Source organism: Mustela putorius, unplaced genomic scaffold (genome assembly GCF_011764305.1).
Source record: "Mustela putorius furo isolate JIRA1106 unplaced genomic scaffold, ASM1176430v1.1 tig00000585_pilon_pilon_pilon, whole genome shotgun sequence".
NCBI classification, from domain to species: domain Eukaryota; kingdom Metazoa; phylum Chordata; class Mammalia; order Carnivora; family Mustelidae; genus Mustela; species Mustela putorius.
Genome location: NW_025421424.1, coordinates 7881230 through 7904081, shown reverse-complemented (window position 1 = coordinate 7904081; position 22852 = coordinate 7881230). Strand labels below are relative to the sequence as shown.

The following is a 22852-nucleotide window of genomic DNA, read 5'->3' as shown; positions in this document are numbered from 1 at the left end:
TTGTTTTGTCTTGAATATTTTAATGACAATCACCACACAAACAAAGTCAGATGTCCAAAGAATTTATCTTAATGCTTTTCCCACAAGGCACACATGGCTCAAGGTAAATTGATTTGTAGATTTGCCTCTGTATGGTGTTGAACAACCTATGCTTTTTTTCATCAGAGACAAATAATTCATTATATACCCCATTAATTTATTTTATGTGATGAGCATCTTAACTGCCTCTTTAGGAGTCCAAGAATTTGATTAGAAGGTGTGATTTTAAAAATAAATAAATGAAAGAAGAGTGTGAATATTTTATTCCCTAACTATATCTTTCGATAGCATTAGCATAGTGGCTGATAAAAGGTAGAAACTAGCAGGAGCCACAGATTGTTAATGTAGCTGGAACTTTCAAGTGGTTTTCCATTGTATTTGGCTCCCTACTGGGAACTGCATGACGAATTAAGATACTCAGTTGTTTTCATCCTACTCTGGAACATTTATTTTTACTGCGAAAATTCCTGATCTTCAAGACTTAGAATATTAAAGTATTTCTTGCTTTCCTGAGAGTAAGCCAATATTGAATTATGCTAATAATGTCTCTATTTGTTCAATAAATTGTCAAATAAAATAATTAGAATGCTCAAAGAACCTAAAAATTACTTTTATATAAACAGCCTACATTTCAGCACACACTGGTTCTTAGCTTTATCCTTTACCCACATATTTCCTCATTTTACCAAAATAGTTCATTATGTTACACATCAGAATGAAATTACTTGAGTTCGTTTTCTCTTCTTTTACTCCCACTTCTTATGCCAGTTAGTCTTACATGAGAGCATTGATGCATTTAAATTCACAAATTAGGCCCTAATTTAGAGCCCATGCAAATCAAGCCCTGTAGGAATAAATAATCTGTGTATATAAAGTCAAGTTCCTATCCTTAGTACAAATAGTATTAAGAAGTTAGCGTTAGAATGTACATGGTGAAGGACATTTGAGAAATTAGTTCTTCTGTTTTCTCCCTCCTCCACTCCCAGGAAGAAGTGTTTGGGTTTCCTTTTGGCCATTCAGAAACCTTGGTATGAAACAGCAGGGCAGAGACATGGGATCGTTTTGTTCTGCCTCTCAGTTCAACATCAGTCCTTTCAGCTGCCTATTTTGTCCATTTCAGGAAACTTCTATGGAACTCCCAAGCCTCCAGCAGAACCCAGCCCTTTCCAGCCAGATCCCGTTGATCAGGTCCTCTTCGATAATGAGTTTGACACAGAATCCCAAAGAAAACGAACTACATCTGTCAGCAAGATGGAAAGAATGGACAGCTCTCTACCTGAAGAGGAAGAGGACGAGGACAAGGATGCTGTCAATGGCAGTGGAACTGCAGGTTTGTAAATAGTAGAACAACTTCTCATTGATCTTCCGGGTTGGCTTGAACACGACACGGACCTGGAAGCAGTAGAATCTCTCCCAAAACATGCGTAGAGCAAGTGATGCAATTCTAATTATTTGTAAAAGGTTGTGTGTGGAATGAAGTGGGTCTCTGTCAACCATCTTACAAGCTGAAGTGAGGTTTCACCAAGTGGCAGTTGTGATCAGTCCGTGATAAGCTATCATTAGAAATAACGTAACCTGCCATGATCCCACTGCTTGAAAGATTTGAGGTTCTGGGAGATGAGAATCTGGTTGGTCTACATCGTACTTTACAGGGTATGAACAAAATACAGTTTTAAGATACAGGCTTCAACTAAAAACATGCCAGTAAAAATTATCTGGAAGATGTGTTAGCGCTATATTGAGTTTAAATTCTGAACCACTTAAAAAAAAAAAAAAAAATCTTTTTCCAGACCTCTCTTATTTTTCACTAAATGCAAAACCAACAGAAATTTAGTGGTGAAGAATCTTCCTTCAAGTACCCCTTAAAAAATGCAGTGGTTGCTTGGAAGACTCTTACCCTTCTAATTGAGCTTATAAGTAGGAAGCTACAGAAACTCAGCAGAACTAATTCTGGGCTGTTTATTATAATATGTTTATTCAAAACGCTACAAGATGAGCTTCACAAGGGCTGGAAGTTTTGCTTGTTTTGTTCATTGCTCTAATCCTCACACCGTAAACAGTGCCTGGCACAAAGTAGGAACAAAGAAAAATATTTCCTTGATACCCAATAAATGGATGAATTTGATAACATCCCCAAATTTGCAGAACCCATTACCATATTATTTTCCCAAAGCATCGGTGTTTTCTTTCATCAGCTACTAAAATTTACCGTCTTAATATGTCCATTTGTGTCGTGCTGTGGAGTGTGAGTCCTGTCTTATAGTCCTAACATCTCACATAGCTACGCCACATAATATGTTTGATGTTAAATTAATTACCCCAGTATACTTGGGTGTAGAGACTGAAAAGAGGCCTGAAAAGGTTTAGGTGAATTCAGTCTAATTCTTTACCGACGTTTAGTTAAGGGAAATCATCACACAGTACAGCCATTTGAGGTTGATATCAGCTTTGTTCTCCCACCAAGTGAATGAAATCTGTTAACATTTTTAAATGTTTAAGACTGGGATTAGAGACCATAAATCTGTCCCAAGGTGGGAATTTACGTATTCTCATTTGGGGCAGGGCGGGGGCGGGTGTTCTCTTTTTACTTCCTAATGCAGAGCTTCTCAGTGACCACTGCAGTTTCTTGGGAAGGAATCCTCTCTGTGATCTGCATAGCTTTGTGTTTGTCTTGTAAACCTGTGGTTAAACCAGAGGTTACTAAGTTTTGCTGGTGATATTTAAAGGGCAAGTATCCAAGAGTGGGAGGCAGTTTGTATTGTGTGTGGGCACTTCCGCTGGATTATATATTTCTTTGTAAGAGAAAATATCCACACTATTTAACGAAAAAAAAACAAAAACAAAAACTCAGGACTAAAAGCCCTTGGTCTTTTCTGAATAAGTACGAACTCTGGTTGTTAACTTACTGAAAGCTGTGGAAATGTGCTTTGTGTGTTGCTTTTGAGGACTAGAATTCCTGCCTTGAAAAATCAGAAAATTGTTAGTGATGGCAGGGGTGAGGGGATAGTTGAAGAATAATCTGTATGCACCAGTATGTGTATTATTTTATATCTTGCTGAAGAATTCATGTGAGAATGCTAATATGCCCACATAGGAAGACATATGTTATACAATAATGCTAAAACTTTTTTCCAAGTGTTGACTGTTACATAAACAGTATTTTCAAGTCATTGGCTATTAAGCAAACTCTCTCACACAGTCACCTCAACTGTGTTCAGACAAGTATGAGAGATCATATAGTTGCATTTGTTTTCCTCCAACATACTTCTGTCCCAAGATTGTGACTCCCTTCCAGACTGATTTACAGATTGGGTGCCTTTTAATTTCTGTCACTTTTTTCCGCCTGGAGAATGAATCGTGTGTTTTATTCTAGCTGCGCATTCAACAAATAGTTATTGAGCACCTGCCAGGCCACTAAGTGGTAGGCATTTTTCTAACAGCTAGGAATAAAGCACTGAACAAAATAGACAAAAACTCCTGTCTTCATGAACTTTGCCTTCTAGTGGGAGAGAAAGAATTATCCAACATGAATCAATGACATATGGCATATTAGAGAGTGCTAACGAGAAAAAGCAGAGGAGGAGAAGGATAAAAAGTGGTGGCGGCCAAAGTTTGTGATTTTAGGTAGAATAGCAGGAAAGATCTCACTGAGAAGAGGATTTTGAAAGAAGTGATGGTATAAACTCAAAATATCTGGCAGGAGAACATTCCAGCCAGAGGGAATTTTAAGTACAACTGCTTTGAGGTGGGAGCATGCCTGGAATATTCAGACAAAGGCAAGGAAACCAATGTAGTTGGATTCAGTGTGGACAATGCATTATATGTGGTTGGAGCAGAGGGGTGGAATGAAATAGAACAACGAGCAATGAGATCAGTCGGATGGTGATTGGGGGCGTGTGGAAATGCATATTATGTAGGATCTTATACGTCGTCGGAAGAATTTTGCTTTTTAAAAAAAGAATTCTGCTTTTTATTCTGAGATGAGAAAGCTTGACGGGGTTTTGAGTAGAAGAGTACCACGATAAAACAGATTTTAAGAGGCTCGTTCTGGTTACTGAATTGAAAACAGGCAGTAGGAGGGCAGGCATAAACAGCGATACGAGGTAAGAGGTTATTGCAGTAATTTACACGAGAGATAGTGGTTTGGACCAGATGAAAGCGTGACAGGGAAGTGGCCTGAGCCAGTAACATTTGCTGAGACTGGATTTGAGGTCTGAGAGCACAGGGTCAAAGATCACTTCAAGGTTTTTAACTTGAGTATCCAGAAGAATGGAGTTGCCTTTATTGAGATGAGGTAGAGGCCCCATTGTGTAATGGTTAGCACTCTGGACTTAGAGGTGAGGTAGATTGTTGTCGTCATCGTCGTCGTTGTCTTTTTAAAGATTTTATTTATTTATTTGACAGACAGAGATCACAAGTAGGCCAAGAGGCAGTCAGAGAGGGAGGGGGAAGCAGGCTCCCTGCTGAATGGAGAGTCTGATGTGGGGCTCTATCCCAGGACCCTGAGGTCATGACCTGAGCCGAAGGCAGAGGCTCAACCCATTGAGCCACCCAGGCACCCCGAGATGAGGTAGATAGTAAGAGGAGTCCGTTTGGGTTGGAAAAGTGTAGTAGGAGCTTCAGTTGGGATATTTTAAACTTGAGGTGCTTGTTAAACATCCAAATGCAAATGTCCTATTTGAAGTTGGATCTAAAGTCTTAGTCTGGTCTGAAGATGCCTGTTGAGACATCATCAGCAATAGAGCATGTAGAGCAGTGAAACTGACTGAGATCACCAAAAGAGTAACTCTAGGAAGAGAAGAGGAAAGGTCCAAAGACTGAACCCTGAACCTCTACGGTGTGGAGCTCAGGCAGACTGAGAAGGCACCAGGAGGGTAGAGGGGCCTAGAAGCCAGGGGAAGAGAATGATCAACTATGTCAGATGCCATCTATAGGTCAGATAAGATGGCTACTGAGAACTGATGTTTGGATTTCACTTTGTGGATGAAACAGGGTCATCCGATGAGATTAGGGATGAGGGGGAAGTGATGGTAGATTTAAGAAGAAGAGTATGAAACAGTTATCCAGGAGAGTGTCAGAGTGAACGGACTAGAGGAATTTCCTGTGATTATCGTACACCATTATATGCTCTCTTGAGGTTAATGATCACGAATTAAAAGTGGACGAGTTATTGTAACCTGCGTCCAGCTGCACGTGCCAACATAGAGCAGGTGGAAAGAGTTAAGCAGAGTTAGGCTTCAGCTGGGCACATATGCTGAAGTAAGTTTGAGGCAGAGAAATTTGTAGCGTTTGCAAGGGAGCGACGATCATGGCTGATCATGGAACTTAAATTGCCTAAGTAGGGCGATGAGGACATGGCAAGGGCGCAGATGAGGGGTGAGGAATGGTGAAGGGTAATAAGTAGCAGTAATAGTGGATTATAGGACTTGTTTGAATGAAGGACAGTGGGAGTAGAAGTACTATATGTAATGACATCTAAGTCCTCTCCGAAGATTCTGATTACCCACAGCTTGGAGTTGTAAGTTTGAAGCTCATGAATTGTGAATTCCATAGACAGTAACCATATTTTAGTATTCTCACCTACCTTAAGGGCGCTGGGACTCTCAAAGGATTGTGCTATCACCAACAGAGAATTATACTTAACAACAGAAAGTCTAGTGAGTGTAATTTTTTAAAAAAACTAGTATTATTCTAAAGGCCTGTGCTAAATGTGTGTGAGAGAGGTTTGTATAGCCGTTCAGAGCGTAGACCACCTATATTTGAATCCTGACTTTGTTATTAGCAGCTGTGTGACCCTGACTAAGTTAACCCCACTGTACCTTAGTTTCTTCATCTACAATCTAAAACACACGTGTATAGTAAATCATCATAGGGCTGCTGTGAGGACCATGAGTTCATATACATAAAGTGCTTCAAGTATAGCCTGGTCCATGAAAGGGCCCCCCAAGCCCCCCTGCAGACATTTCTGTGAGTCGCACACTAACTCACATGTATTCCCAATATTCCCAATTGATTCTAGTGCGGCATTCGCTGCTTTCCCAGGCTGGCGTCAGAGGTGCTCTACTGGGTTGGTATCACTTAGCAGATGAAAAAAATTCGATACGTCTATTTGTTACCTCAAAAAATGATAGCAGAATGTGAACATAATACACAAGGAAATTTGCATTAAAAGTTTGGCATTTTGTTGGAAATGAAGAGAGCTGTTGGAAGCGAGTGTAACTTTACCTACTTTGTTCACTGCTCTGTGTTCAATGGCAGAAAGCAGAGAGAGGCATTCTGAGTCATCTGATTGGATGAAGACTGTCCCGAGTTATAACCAAACAAACAGCTCCATGGACTTCAGAAACTATATGATGAGAGATGAGAATCTGGAACCACTGCCCAAAAACTGGGAGATGGCCTACACCGACACAGGGATGGTCTACTTTATTGAGTAAGCAGATGTCTGTATCTCCTTCAACATGCCCTGTCGCTGTGGGGCCGGTCTTCCCATTGCTTTATCCTCATTCACACGGCTTCCGTTTCTTTTGTCTTTCTTTAAAAAGATTTTTCATGCAAGTAACTGTTGATTCTTTAATCTGATAACTTCCCTGGATGATATTTCATTTTTATTTGACTTGGATAAAGGAATCCTGTATTTGATTTATGGTTTTATAAAAGCAGGAGGATTAATAGCAGGTTTATCGCTAATAAAGAAACCTGTAGGCATGGAGGGTATTTTGGCTTGCTGTTTTTTTAAACTTTTGATAGGTGGTCCAATTTGCTGAGCATTTCAAGAATTACCACCCTGTGGAGGGAGAGCATATTTATTATCTGAGCTGAATATTTTCTGTTCTAGATATATTCAGACAATATAGTTGAATAATATGGGAAGGAAATATCACTGATCCTCAGACTCATTGGTACCATATAAACTGACAAACCCTAATTTAAGAGAAAGCAGTAGTAATGTAAATATAAATATATTATGAAGCTATAGAATACCACATGTATTTGATCAACCTAAAATTATATACGGTTTGCACCAGAGAAGAATAATATGCCAGTAATTTTTTTGGAAGTTTCATTATGAAGCATTTTTATATTTTTATGCAACTATAATTCTCATCTTTAAAATAATTTGTACAGAGGCAGAATGTGAATGTAGTGAAGTTATAGAATATAAGGTAAATAACAATTACAATATTAAGGGCCGGACTCTACAGTCAAGGAACATATACTTAAACATGAATTAGGGGTGGGAGACTTGAATCTGTTTCCTCATTTGGTCCCAAGTTCCACATCCTTCCCATAGACTGAGCCTCTTGCTTTTACCAAGTGGAATTACAGTATTTAAAAGACGTAGATTTTGTGTGCATTGTATTCTTTTTACCATACATGCTACATAATTGATTATATTATACACGTGCATAAACATTAGTGACAAGGACTATGCAAAGCAGACAAAATCAGGTATACTTTTCTCTATGTACAGTTTAAGGGGTTGTTCAAGGAGAACTTAGACTTTTGACCTTCGTTCTGATTTTAGCACCAAATCCCCAAGTAAGATGTGGAGTTATTAGAAGTGCCTAGAGTATCTTTAGAAACAAAGTATGAGACATTGAACCTGACAGTACTTCATACTGTAAATGGGGATAAGTTAGTAAATTATAGAGAGGGGATAGAATTTACAAAAGAAATGCATTTATAGTTGAACATTGTTAAAATGCACGAAAGACCTAGATAAGAGACCTGAAATCCTAAAACTCCTAAAGGAAGACACAGGGACAAAATTTCATGGCATTGAATTTGGCAAGGACTTCTTGGATATGACACACAAACTAGAGGCAACAAAAACAAAAATAGACAAATGGGACTTGATCAAACTTAAAAACTGTGCGGCAAAGGGAAGCAGTCAGTGAGTGGGGAAACAACCGGCGAATAGGAGCAAATATTTGCAAACCTGTAGCTGATAAGGGGTTTGTAACCACAATATAGCTGACTAGTATTTGCTGCTGTAGCTGGAGTATTTGATCTGCGTTACTACTGCTGTTAAATCACGCCTCTGTAAGCAAATCGGTCTGTAGCCTTTAGCTATCATGGTTTGGGTCTAGCCCTGATGGACATTTCTTTACCTTGGGAAATATTGGGTAAAATCCTAGTAGATTGCCTACATCTGCTAATTTAGCAATAAAAATTTTGGAGCATTGGAACCAAAGTTAAGCTTTTCTCAAGTAGCAATTTTGAATTTGGTTCAGCAAGATACATACAAAATTTTTTTTTTTTTTTCTAACAGTCTACATGCTGCTAAGCCTCTCTGGAGCTCTGATCCTTTTCATGTTGCTAAAATCGATTTAACTGGCTTGAGTGTGGAGAAATTATCTCTTTGACAGAATGGATAACACATACTTTCTAGAAACAATCCCAGTTTCTCCTATTTGGATTATCCATTATTCAGCATACAAAAGTGTTTCTACCACAATCTACCAGCTAGTATCATACCCGGCAATGTGTAAGAAAGGGGTTGCATGGCCCAGAGTAGCTCAGGAGTTAGAAAAGTCAGAGAAGGTACGATTAATTCCCTGAAGCCATTGGCTTAATTTCCTAAGAGTAATTAATATAAAGATTAAGGAGTTTATCTCATGGTAAAAACACCGATGAATGATAGTTTGTTCACACTGTTATTCTCACACTACTATGATAATAACTTTAATTTACATATCATTTCTTCAGTGTATTTTCCTTCATGGTGTTTTTCTTTCTTTAATATCTTCGTGTTTCAGATGTTCGTACCGTACCGCTGTCTGCTCAGCAGTGTGATGGCTTTGTTTTAGCCTTGGTATCTGCTGCCTGGTGCAGTGCTCCTTGAAAGCACGTGCAGCCTGTTTCATAAGAAGGAGTGTGTGTGAGGGGCAGGGCGGGGGGTCTTTTGGAGCTGCTGCCTTTTTTCTGTCCAGCATGTGATTCATAGTTTGTAGAGTAGACTTTAACTGTACCCATGACTTTTACTTCCATGTTGCCGAAAGAGATACTTGAAGACTTTTTATTTTATGCTTTTTAAAGAACCCTTTAGAAGGCAGGGGAATCAGTCCGTCTTGCACTGTATCGCCAGCCGTCAGCACAGTTCCAGGCAGCACAGGTACTCAAGAAATAGAAGGTTTTTTGAAGGGAGGGAGGAAGGAATTCAGCCAGCAACCAAACAAGGTCTTCAAGGTAGCTTTTTCAACCGGATAATGCACAGTATGGGGCTATATGCCCACCCTTTGAAATATTTTTGACTGCTTAAATCAGTGTCTGTTATTCTGTTGTTGGCATTTTACCTCTTCTTTAGAGTCTTCTCCCTCAGATTAGTGTCTCTAGCATTGCATTCCCTCTCTGGCAGTTTTGAAGGAGCAGATTGAGAACAATAGAGTTATTGAATCAGAGGTGTACAAACAGCCTGTAGGAGAGAAATGTGCAAACATCATATACCTTTCAGTCACTCTTAATCTTTGCTTTTGAAATACTTTCCTCCCTCTTTATTTGACTGTTTCTAACTGAAATCTTTATTCTGCAGCCACAATACCAAGACAACCACCTGGTTGGATCCTCGTCTTTGTAAGAAAGCCAAAGCCCCTGAAGACTGTGAAGACGGAGGTAGAACTTCAGAAATCTTTTATACTGTACTTACTCACTTAATCCCTTCTTATTCTTCTTGCTTAGACAGTGAGTTTTCATAAAACCTAAACAAACCATAATGTGCCTAAGCCCATAAGCAGCAGGTGGATATCATACTCACCTGACTCTGATAATTATGTCATTGCATCTAATTTTTTTTAAAGATTTTATTTTTTTATTTATTTGACATAGAGAGAGAGATCACAAGTAGGCAGAGAGGCAGGGGGTGGGGAGGGAAGCAGGCTCCCTGCTGAGCAGAGAGGCCCATGCAGGGCTGGATCCCAGGACCCTGAGATCATGACTGAGCCAAAGGCAGAGAGGCTCCGCCCACTGAGCCACTCAGGCGCCCCCATTGCATCTAATTTTATGAAAGACTTTATTTCTCTCTGAGAATTCTTGTTAAGAGTCTTAATAAAAGTAAATTGCCCTTTTGCACATTTGTTTTAAAGACAAAGTTTTCAGTTTCTAAATCAATATTTTAATAAATTAGATACATTCTTACCCACAGGGTAGCCTCATCATGGCTATTGAATCTTCAAAAATATATTTAATTTAGTATCACTAGGATAGGTGTGTTAGTATTTATGGCTAAGCTTTCATTTAGAGCATCAGTAGAAATTCAGTGAAAGCCTCCAATATACCCCACCCTCCTATCCCTACCTACACGCAGTTTTTACTGTTTAGTAGAAAAATTTCTCTAAGGATTCTTAGGTAGTAATGCTTGTCTGTCTTATGTATTATACCATTTTTAATTATACCATTTTTAATAGTATAGTCTTACACATAAATACAGACTTTACCCCAACCAAAGTTGTTTGCTACATCTTCTTGAATATAGAGTGAAGGTGAATAAAATTTGAATTCATTTTGTATCACTGATCAGAAATTATTTACCTTGGTTAAAAAATGAATGCCTGAGAATGAGTTTCAGATAGGCCTCCTATAGACTGAACTCCAATCTATTAAAAAAAATTAAACAATTTATACATTGTGTTCTACCTGATTGCAATATTAAGATTTTTTCTAGGAATAGCCAGTTGGAAAATGGAATTATTTTAAAATTGTTTGCCATGATATTTTAAAAAATGAGATACCTTGGCGGAAATCTACTGAAAGATGCAAAAGACACACTGAAAACTACAAAATATCCCTGAAAGAAATTAATGAAATAATTGAGGAGATACAAACTGTTATCTAGATTCAGTGCAATCCCAATCTAAATCCTCTGAGTCTGTCTTGCAGAAATTGACAAGCCAATTCTAAAATATATATATAGCTCCAATTTGCCAGATAACTGTCCTTAAAAGGACAGAGGTAAAGGACAGAGGCAGCCAGATTTGAAGAGTTACTATAAAGCTCAATAACCAAGACAGTGTGGCATTGACATAAGGGTAGACAAGTAGATCACTGGAACAGAACAGAGAATCCAGAAATAGATGCACACCTATGTGGTCACTTAATCTATAGCCCAGGTGCCAAACCAATTCAGTGAGAAGAGGAGGATCTTTAACAAATGGTGCTGGCAGAACGTTGTGGATATTCATAAGGAAAAATGAACTTCAACTATACCTCACTCCATACACAGAAATTAATTTCAGATGGCTCAAAGACCTAACCATAAAAGCGAGAACCCTAAATCTTTTAGAGGAAAATTTAGGAGAATAACTTCCTAATTGCAGGATTAGCAAAGATGTCTTCGGCCACAAAAAGTATGAACCATGAAAGAAAAACTTGATAAATTGGACTTAATAAAAATTTAAAATTTTTATTCATCAAAAGACACCATTAAGAAAATGGATGGACAAAGTTGTAGGCTCTGCGATATGTATCTGACAAACGAATTATATCCTGAATCTGTAAAGAATGGTTATAACTCATTAATAAGACAAACAACCAAATTTTTAAATGGGCAAAATTTTTAAATAGACATTTCACTAAGGAAAATCTACCCGTGCCCAAAAACCACTAGTATAGATACTTCACATCATTAGTCATTGAGGAAATGCAAATTAAAACCACAGAGAGATGCCACTTTGTATCCACTAGAGTAACTATAATCAGAAAAGACAGATAATAACAAATGTTGGTGAGGACAGGAAGATATGGTACCCCTGGTGCAGTGCTGGGCAGAATATAAGATGGTACAGCTGCTTTGAAAAGCAGTTTGACAGTTTCTTAAGGGTTAAATACAAATTTACCGCATCACCTAACAATTCCAGTCTTAGTCATCTACTCAGGAGGAATGAAAACATCTCCACACAAAGACTTGTCTGTAAATATTCATAGTATCACTATTCATAACAGCCCCAAAGTGGAAACAGTTCACATGGCCACCAAATAATAAATGGATAAATAAAATCATCCCGTGGAATAGTATTCAGCAATAAAAAGGAATGAAATAGTTTACATATAACAAAATAAGCAAATCTCAGTGTGTTGTGCCAAATGACAGACACTAGACCCAAAAGAACAACTACTAGAGGATTCCATCTATGTGAAGTGTCTGGAATAGGCAGATCTATAGAGACAGAAAGAGCAGTAGTGGTTGCCCAGTGGTGAGGATGGGAACAGAGATTAAATGGCGTGAGGGAGCTTACTGGGGTGATAGAAATGTTCCAAAACTGGATTGTGGTGATGGTTGCACAACTCGGTAAATTATAAAAACTCCTTGAATTGAACACGTTTTTTTAAAACAGATTAATTTTATAATATGCAAAATATACCTCAATAAGGTGGTTTTTCAAAATGGCCAAAGAACTTGGACACTTCACCAAAGAAAACAGCAGAATAGACAGGAAGGACCTGAAAAGGTTCTCATCATCATTAGCCATCACTACAGTGAGAGGCCATTCACGCTCCCTGGAAAGGCTAGATTCAAGGATCATAGGGAAATCATAGAGCATCTGGGAACTTTTACTCGTAGGTGGGGAGGTAAAATCATGTGAACATTTTGAAGTACTTTGGACAGTGCCCATGAGGCATTGTCTCAAAAAAAATGAAAGCCCATGTTCCCTAAAAGATTCTACCTGATCACGGCAGCCATATCCATCACTCAAACCTGGAGACATTCCAAATACCCATCAGCGGAAGAATGGATAAACAATTTTTGGTATATTCATACAATGGAATACTACTCAGTAAGAAGAAAAAACTGTTGATAACAGATAACAGATGTTGATAACCATCTCAGAAACTTGCTGAATAGAAGAAGCCAGACAGAAAAGAATGGATATTCACTTACGCATTAAAGTCTGAGAACAGGCAGACTCCATCTATGCCGATAGAAGTTGGAAAATGAGGCAGGGAATGGGGAGGTTGGTGAATTGAAATAATTCTCTGGAATGATGACTATGTCCTCCACCTTGTTTAGAATGGTGGTTAGGAAGGCACATGCAATTGTCAAAACTCATTTTTTTTTTAAACTGAGCGAGCTCATAAGATCTCTGTATTTTGCTGGATGTTTATAACATACCACCTTTTCTATACGGCTTTCATCAGAAAGTTCCATATGGTGAAATCGGCCACTATAAGGGTCAACTTGAATAGATAATACCAGAGAATTTGATTTTCTGAAGTGGGTGAGTGTGGTGTTCGTCTTCTCAGGTACATCTCTGTTGCCGCTCTTCATGCCCTTTCCTGCGCTCTGATTGTTCCGTTCGCCTCTCTTGCCTTTTCCTGTTTCCGTGGTAGGATGTGTTTATTGTCCGAGCTCTAACTATTAATCTACTCTAGCTGGCCTCCTTTTTGAATCTCTAGTATGGTCCTCTTTTGAATTCTATTTTTGTATTTCCTACTGCATTTGAGACTTTTAAATTTTTTAATTTATCTTTGTTTTAATTTTAAAACATAATTTGTATCAACTTTATCTCCGTAACCAAAAACATGTAGAGACTTTAAAAAAAAAAAAGTGCCCTAGTAGCACTTCTAATACACATATTTAAAACTAAGTGACATCTTTCTCCCAGAGTCACCCCATCTCTCTTTCTGTCATGCTCACAGTCCCCTGGGCCAGATGATCAGAGGCACATCTGCTTCTTCCTCTCCTCTTGCTCTATTCCCTATACAGTTAGAACTTATTTTTCATAATTTCATAATGATTCTACTGGGGCAAAAAACTAATTTTCTCTCCTATTTTACAAACAGATTGACAACGCGCTCTTTCTCATTCTGTATGTCAGATGATCGTGCACAGTACCCTGAGTGTCTTGGGGGGAAAATGGACATAGCACTATTACGTTTGTCAAGGGCAGTCAGTAAGGTTTTACAGTTTACTTGTGCCCAGTTAAGAGGATATATAGACCTTGTTATTTAGTTTTTAATTCCCACACAACTGAAATGTGGCTTAAAAGGATTTCTGCAAAGATACTGCCTGTTGAAGATAATACAAATATGCAAGCCCAAACGAACAGTAAGTAAACAGCAGAGCTGGTACTTCCTATACCTCATGTTAGCTTTTTAAAAGCACATTGAGGTAAAACCATGATAATCATTCATTTCATCTTTATCTCTTTTTTTGTTTGTTTGGTGTATGCTTTATTATGTACATAGTAGTAGTGTGGGACACATATTTATGGATAACCATATACATCTTGAAGCACATGTTAAGTGTTTTGCTGATAAGGCTACATGATCAAAAACCTTTGGCCACATTGGCTGTGACTCTCTGGAATATAACTGTCTTACACTTCTCACCTTGTTCAAATACCTATAATGGCTCCCTACAGTCACAGTTTACAGTTGAATTATATTCTATATTTCTTTTTTGAAGTATTTTCTTTCTTTTCTCCCAAGTATTTTCATGTCACAAATAGGACACATTTTTGTCTTTGCCTCTGCCACGTACCCATCTTTTTAGCCAGGAACAAGCCTCACTCCCTGTGTCCACCTGACTCAGACCTACTTCTCTTCCTAAGCTCAGTTCTAGCTAGAGTCTAATTTCTTTGTCTCCTCCTCTGTCGTTCTCTGCGGATCAGAATTAGGTGTTCTCTTCTCTGTGCTCAACAGTAGCACAGGATATATTTCTACTGGAGCATGTGTCACATTGCAGAGTAACTAGACGCATATACTCTGTAAGAGTGATTTTGTCTTCCTTATCTACCTCTCCCTTCAGTAGAGGCTTAAATGTTTGGAAGGAGGGGAGAAGGAAAAGGGGGAAGGGAAGAAGCCACTCTGTCCCCCAGATTATTTCAGCCTCCTTGAAAATATGTTTTAATCTCTATGAAGCTCTGGGCAGAGGCCATGAATAGTGAGTCTATCTTTGGGAGTCAATAGAGAAATAAGACCCAGGAAGCAGAGGGATGGGTTAGAATGGGAGCGGGTGAGCAGACATGGCTTTAGCTCTGCACCGACATAGGCTTACTGGTGTTTTACCCCCATAGAAAGCAGCCTTCAGCTGAGTGCTGAAGTCTGGCTCTCTGGCCTCTCTGATCAGCTAAGGCCCCCTCCCCTAAGGCAGGCCTGGCACATCAGACCAGACTGCACTGTATGCGGGCAACAGTGAGGGAACTCAAGAGCCAAGCCCTGAGCCAAGCTGAATTCATGTCTAAAAGTCTCCAGTCAGATCGGATAGACTTTCTTCCTTGGAGAAAAAAGGAAAGGGGCTCAGAGAAAGGGCACTGTGTCTCCCATTCTCTCCCCTCTGCGGAAATTTGAAAAGTTGGATGAATGTGTCCCCCTAATGCTCTTTACATTGAAGGTGACAATATGTCTTGGTTGGCCCAGAACTAACCCAGCTTATACCTTTTGTCCCAGCATCATTAATAATAGTGTCTCCTTTTACTCTCAAAAGTGAGCAGTCATTATATGGTCATCCTCATTATATCTTTCTTAAGATAGAGCAACCACAGGTGCATTTAGTATTCTAAGAATGTTCAAAACTTTTTGATAGAAGGGCTACTTTCCATCCCCACAGCTGGGTAGACCTTCCTCAGGTCACCTGTACTTACTGTGGGAACCCCGCAGTTGCGACCCCTGAGCCTATTTGACGCTCAGCCAACGTTACCACTTCTACTGTGCACTTGGTCTCCTCCTTGGTGGAAATGGCCCCATAATTCACTATTTCCCTCTACACTAAATCTGACTTACACTGGTGTTCCCCAAAGTGCTTTCAGAGTAGATGCTCGATAAGGGATAATAATAATGAAGATATTTTAAATGTAAGTTTTTGTAGTTTAAGATGTTTATTGCTTGTATTCTGCTAAACATTGAAGATCTTCTAGAAAAACCTTAGTTTCTAAAACTTGCCCTTTTCCTTCCTAGTCTTCTGATATCGAGAACCCAACTGTATCTTGATGGTGTATCCATGGTTTAATTGATGTACATATCTATCTTCATTCAACTAAAATAGGTAGTGCTTTGGTTAAATAGTTATCCTAAAAATAAAATATCAGGAACCCATTTTATACCAGACCACCTCTTTTATGATGAAAGATTCCATTTTTACTAAAGGCTAAAAAATACTAAATGTTGATGGTATTGTGGAGCTTAGGGAATGATAAAAAAGATTTATCAACTGACTACTGCACAATGAGAAAATAATTGCAATTCATATATTTAAATAAGAAAAATATTATCTGGGCAAGAGGAAACAAAGATAAATTCATGGGCTGTAGAACCAGCCAGCTGCTTAATACTGCCAGAAATGGTTTTGGGGAGAATGCTTTGGCTTCCAGCCCAGAAAGATATGGTGTTAGGTCTTTCTTATCTCAATAGTAGATAAATACGTTCTCTTGACCCTACTCCTCACAGTTCTCAACTGTCTTTTCCACAACCAAGCTTCGGAAAAAAAAAAAAAAAAAAGGTAGGTCATCTCTTCTTAAGGACTCCACCTCCTGCTTTCCTTCCCACTACTACAATATGCTGACTTCCGCCGCCTACCTTTTCAGTGAAAGTGCTTGTCTTAAGGTCACCAGTAGCCTCCTGATTCCCAGATTTGGTGGTCTCTTTTCAGCCCTTTGGTTCTGACAGCTTTGCAGAGTGTTTATTAGTGTTGATCATGCTCCCCTTCCCTGTCTTTGACACCCTTCCCCCTGACTATTCTTAACTTTCTCCATCTGCTCCTTAAATTGTGAATATTCCTGCGGTTCTATTCTCTACCTGTTCTGCTCACAATTTATCCAGGTAATTTTGTCCACTGCTGTGACTTTTTTTTTTTTTTAAGATTTTATTTATTTGAGAGAGCGAGCACATGAGCAGGGGTGAGGGAGGGGCAGAGGGAGAGGGAGAAACAGACTCAGGGAGCCAGGTGCTGGGCCCAATCCCAGGACCTGGATATCATGACCTGAGCTGAAGGCAGGTGCTTAACTGATTGAGCCACCCAGGCACCCCTGTTTGGGCTTTTTTTTTTTTTTTTAAGATTTTATTTATTTATTTGACAGAGAAATAGCACAAATAAGCAGAGCAGCAGGCAGAGGCAGAGAGAGAAGCAGGCTCTCCACCAAGCAGGGAGCCCGATGTGGGGCTCGATCCCAGGATCCTGGAATCACGACCCGAGCCAAAGGCAGTTGCTTAACCAACTGAGCCATCCAGGCGCCCCATGCTGTGGCTTTTAGACACAATGTCTCTCAAATCCTTATCTTCCCACATTTCTCTTTTGAGGACCACGTTTCAGTCTCCATGAGATTATGAGATATCTCTGCCAGGATGTTCCAGAGGCCCCTCGAACATGTTACCTTTCCGACTGAGCTCAGTCTCCTGTATGCCCGCCCTGTCTGCCTTCAATAGTGACGTCACATCCCCCCAGCTCATTGAGTCCCAGCCAGTCCCAGCCTCAACTGTCTCCTCACTGGATCCTCTTTATTTTGTTCTCTCAGTTCTGACTCTTAAATGCTTGCCATCTCTTGAGTGTCCAGTGGTGCAAAGGACAGTACCAAGGACCTTTTACATTTTATCTGTCCCCTAAATGCCTCTAAATCCAAGTGAATACCACTTTCCTATTCCCACAACTATTCTCATGGTAGGTATTCAATCAATCAGTATTTGATAAGGTATCCGCTTCACACCAGAAGAGCCAGTAACCTGGGAATCGTCTTGGCTTCCTCTTCTCTTTTCTTCCTTCAGTCTTCATGGGCATCACTGAGTCCTGTTACTCTGACTTCTGTGAACATTCTCCCGCGCCTTTCCGTCTACCACTGTCTTAGTACCAGCCTTTGAGACTCCTTGTCCAGACTATTGCCCATTTTCTTATTTGTCTATCTTTATTCTCCATGCCATCTAGTCCATCCTCTGTTACTGCTGCCCATAATCCTTCTCAAATATAAATTTAATTTTGTCTTTGTCCAGCATGATCAGTTCCATTGTCACCTAGATAAAGATCACAGTCATTAACGTGGCACTCAAGAAATGTGATTTGGTGCTTGCCTATGAGATAAGCACCTTGCATACAACCTTCACTCCAGTCCTATCAAATTATTTGTAATTACTGAAAATCCCACCCATTCTTAACCCTTCAGCGCTCTTTGACCTGTCGGAATGGCCCCCTTCTCCCCATTTCCAAATCCTCCTCCAAGACTGCTCAAACATCACCCTCTTCTAGAAGGCTTTCTTGATAGCTTACCAGGCAATTGATGTCATTCCTCAGCACACACACACCCTCAAAAGCTGGTGTTTATCTTTATTATGTAATTTATCTTTTCTGCCTTTCTGCTTAGACTGTGAACTTTTTGAGGTCAAGAACTGTGTTGTGTTTCTAATTATTTTTGCCTAAGGAAGAAGAAAAGAGGAGGAAGAGAGGGAGAGGAAAAAAGGGAAGGAAGCCAGTGAATTAATTGACCCACTGGATAATGTATAAAACTGCTGAGTGTTTTAGTGTTACTTTTATTAACTTTATTTTGAATGGGTAAATAATAACCGCTTCTTTATCTGCATTAATCTGCCCTACAGAAAACTGGCTAAGGCTCTCAGTGGTGAGGAATTAAAGCCATAACTAAAAGTAACCCAGAGAATAAATTACCATTTTATTTACTGTCCTAAAAAAGGATGTGCTTTTTCTGTTAGTTGCTAATTAAAATGCTGAATCAACTTCTAGATTAATGCTGAAATATATTTATGTTGATCTTTTATCCTTTTTAAGTATTAATACATTCTTTTTAGTGAGTTTTTTAGATATCACATGGTTTCTACAGTTCTTGCAGCTCTCTAGACTTTTCTAAAAACAAAGCATAAATCTAGTTGTGGTGCCGTAATAGGGCCCAGCCTCACTCAGCACCACTCAGTTCCCGAGGTATTTCAAGAAACTCCCTATTAAAGAAAAAAATCTCTTTCATGGAGGATGCTTAATGGTAATGCTTTGGTAGTATTATTAAAGAACATATTTTACACATGCAATCCAACAAATACTTTTCTCCCCATAACAGTTACCTGGTCACAAATTATTATCCTTACTTAATTGGCAATTCTTTGCTTCACAGCTGTGGAGGATCAAAGTGAGCTGAAAAAATGCCTCAGTTCTTCTCAGCTGTTTTATTCTGTTTTCACATAGCCATTTTCAACTATTCCCTTCTTTTCTACCTCAGACATTTCAGCCCGGTCCTTCAAAGGAAAACCACAAAAACTCACCAAGCTTCAAAACCACCAATCATACACACACACACAGAGAGAGAGAGAAAGAGGCAGAGAAATATGATGGAAAAAAAGGGGTGAAGGTGATTCAGAGCTTTCATCAAGGGGCTAGTCTTTTATTCTCTGCCTTTATTCTGAATGTGAAATAACTTTATTAGCACGTAACAGTTCGTATATCTTGTCAGCTACATTACAGTGAAATTTTTACCTAGAAAGTCAGTGCATCAAAACTACGCTAAGTGGGAGAAAATTAATAAAGCTTTGAATATATTCTAAGCCTACTTGTTGTCTAGTATACATTGCATGTGTGTGTGTGAGATCCTAGCAGGAAAACACTTGAAATTGAAAATAAAAGTATGGATCATCATAGCGTGTAACTGTGGGTTTTTTTAAAAAAAAAAGAAAACAACTCCTTTTTGCTTGGCTCTTATGTATAAATTGTTAGCACTAAAACCACCTGCTAGGAACATTCCTGCCAAGTGAATCCATGTCTTACTAATAAAATGATTCTTCAGAAGCCTTAACTTGGAAAACAATGGAAAGAAAAGAGGGTTCTTTCTTGACAGGGTCAGTTTCTTTTGTAGAGACCAGATTTTTTTTTTCTTTTTTAAGCTATCAGATATTCACCTACTGTCAGTTTTTCTAGGTCTATTTCATTGGTCAGTTACCTGGAATGAATAATATATAACAATCCCATGTGGGCGCCTGGGTGGCTCAGTGGGTTAAGCCGCTGCCTTCGGCTCAGGTCATAATCTCAGGGTCCTGGGATCGAGTCCCACATCGGGCTCTCTGCTCAGCAGGGGCCTGCTTCCCTTCCTCTCTCTCTGCCTGCCTCTCTGCCTACTTGTGATCTCTCTCTGTCAAGTAAATAAATAAAATTCTTAAAAAAAAAAAAAATCCTATGTAAGATAGTTCTTTGTTACCAGACCCAAATATAGATTCTACAAAGGGACTGTGGTCATTATTTCACATTTTCCTTCCAAAGTTCAAGTTAATGCAAGGGAAAGTGGGTATTTTCTTAGATGTAAAGGAAATCTCAATTGCTCATCTGAAAGGAAAAAAATCCAAGGCTGGACTTTTTTTTAGGGGGAGAGTGGGGCAGAATAACAGACAAAATTGACAAGTCTTACGTATAATGGCAAAGAACGGAACAAGCAGCCGCTGCTTGTACTAAACCAGAGGGCCAGTGTGTCTTGCACTGACATTATCAAGCTGTTTAAATGAAGGATCTACACCAGCCGATTTTTTAAATAATTAACGTTTTATGGCTTCTGATTCAGGTAAACACGTTTGAGTTGAAGGTCATCTTTTGTTCTGGGCTCCTAATTACCTGCTGAGACACTCGCTAGCTCCTGAAGAAGCCAGTCAGACCCAAGCCCTGTTTGTTTTTTGAAAGCAAATCCTCAGCTTTTGGCCGGTCTCCCAAATATGAGTGGCATGAACTAAAAGACACTTAAATTCACTCATAGTGAATTCTTCTCTGTTGGTTTCGAATCTGGCTTTTTATTCCCTTTTTTTTCCCCCCAGAACTTCCTTATGGCTGGGAGAAGATAGAAGACCCACAGTACGGGACATACTACGTCGAGTAAGTTTGTTACCTCAGTTCAAACTCTCCCAAACGTCTTCCCTTCGCTGTACAGCTTTAGGGGATCACCCGAATACAACACTTTATGTCTCGGCAACCCAGCTTCTGAGGCGTTCCATGAGGGGAGTTAGAAGTAGGGACAGGAGCATTTACTTCAGTGGTTCTGGGCTCCCCAGAACTTGGCTTTGAAGTAAACAGAGCGAGAGGGACGTGGCCACGCTGATGAGTAGCTGGGAGTGTTACCATTACGACCACGGCATCTGAAGAGGAAAGTAGCGTATAGAAGACTGTGAAATGGAGGCATGGACTAGATGAACTGTTACGGTCACTTCCAGCCCCACAGCTATTTGGTCGTGAAGGCGGCAAAAGCACTGTAAGGGCAGTGAGCCGTAATGATCCAAAGTTTTGGAGTACTGGATTAGAAATGCTCTGTCTTCCAGGGAGTTAATCAAGAAACACTTCAGGGGGAAGAGGTTGTTTCTTACACAGCTGCTACGGTTAAATTTAAACTTAAGTGTGTGTCAGAGCGGAGCACAGAACACCTGCCTATGTTAGAGAAGTCAGGGTGTTCTCAACGTCCTCAGATTCTTCTTTCCCTCTTTTCATGTATGCAATTGCGACATTGTTATGATGAGCGATTGCTTCCTTTCCAAATGCTATGAGTAAAATTTTGACCTCAGGCAGATAACTGCCTCAGAAATGTTGCTGCCACGTACCCAGAAACTAGGAGTCTGAACCTACTGCCAAGGTAGTGAAGGCCAAATATCATTACCTGAGAAAGTAACCAAATGGGAATCTTCTAGATCTAGGATTGCTTATTAATTTTTCATCACTTCTTGGTGTAAACAAATGTCATTTCCTAGTATTTATCCCTGTAGTATCTCTGATTCCTGTCCTGACCCTAGTCTTTTTACTTTAACAAAGTATAGTTGGCACACAATGTCACCTTTATTTCAAGGGCACATCTTGTCTTTATGAGAATGTGTAGATTGTTCTTGGAGTCCCTGAGACTAGATTTTTGGAATGATTTCTTAAAATCGAACGTGTACCCTAAGAACAGTTCAGCTTGGCTCTTCAGTATATAAATCCACAGGGTCAACACTTTGGTTCCTTTGGAAGGCTGTGCCTTCTTAGTTTCATGGTGTTGTTTAGTATCTTGTTGATATTGTCATGTGAAAAGTAGACAGCAGCTCTTTTACTGTGGTGGTTTTTTCTAAAGCATATTTAGTTAAAATAAAACAACTGTTTCTTAGTCAAAGGACTATTGGAAGGCCTACTGGAAAGGTTTTGTGGGTCCCCCCCCCAGCTGTTTAGCCTATTTAAATTTGGCTTCAATAAACTATTAATTACCATTGACACTGCTGCACATTTCTGCAATAATGATTCTCACTCTCTTATTGTCTGTGCCAAGTAAATTTGAATACATGGTCAAGAGGTGAAAGTCATTTGCCTCTTACAAAATCTTGGGCTAAACGATCTGATTCTCATTAAGCAAAGATACCATATTGAAGCAACTTTCGGGTGAATCCTGAAGTGACCCACTCCCAGTTGTCACAGAGCGTGTGTAAGATCGCCTGAATGAGAGGCAACAGCAGTGGCGACATGATTTTGTCTGATTGTTCCCAGAACAGGCTCATTTTGCAGGAGGGTAATTTATTAGATTAAGAAAGAGCAGGCTGTACTCAAGATGCACATTAGCAGGGAGTCAGCTGAGCTACGGAGTGTGGCTTGATTCCCAGATTAGTCAGGTTTTGAATCCCGACCATAGTAATCTGCAGTGAGTTTACTGATGGAGATAAAAAGCTGTTACTTGAATGGCTACTCTTTGGCGCTCTCACTTTGTCAAACCAGATGGCACAGTGATTGCTTTTGGCAGAGCCTTGTAGTAGTAACACCAACTGCAATGGCACTTTTTCTTTGCAAGTATTTATTTTCGGGGATGAGATTCTGAAATGGATTAATTTATTTTTGAAAAAAGAATTGTTCCAAAAATTTAATGGCAGGCCTTCTATAAGAATGCATACGTATTTAGAA

At 39.4% G+C, this 22852-nt stretch overlaps 1 protein-coding gene across 3 annotated transcripts in view; it reads left to right on the top strand.

The window, feature by feature from the left end:
• Positions 1–22852, top strand: part of MAGI3 (membrane associated guanylate kinase, WW and PDZ domain containing 3) — a 231851-nt gene that overhangs the window by 161770 nt on the left and 47229 nt on the right. For all 3 annotated transcript variants that reach the window (XM_004769827.3, XM_013044408.2, XM_004769829.3), the window contains exons 4-7: positions 1160–1369; positions 6298–6472; positions 9575–9654; positions 20761–20818. In XM_004769827.3, the coding sequence (XP_004769884.1) occupies positions 1160–1369; positions 6298–6472; positions 9575–9654; positions 20761–20818 (523 nt within the window). The remainder of the gene's footprint in view (positions 1–1159; positions 1370–6297; positions 6473–9574; positions 9655–20760; positions 20819–22852) is intronic.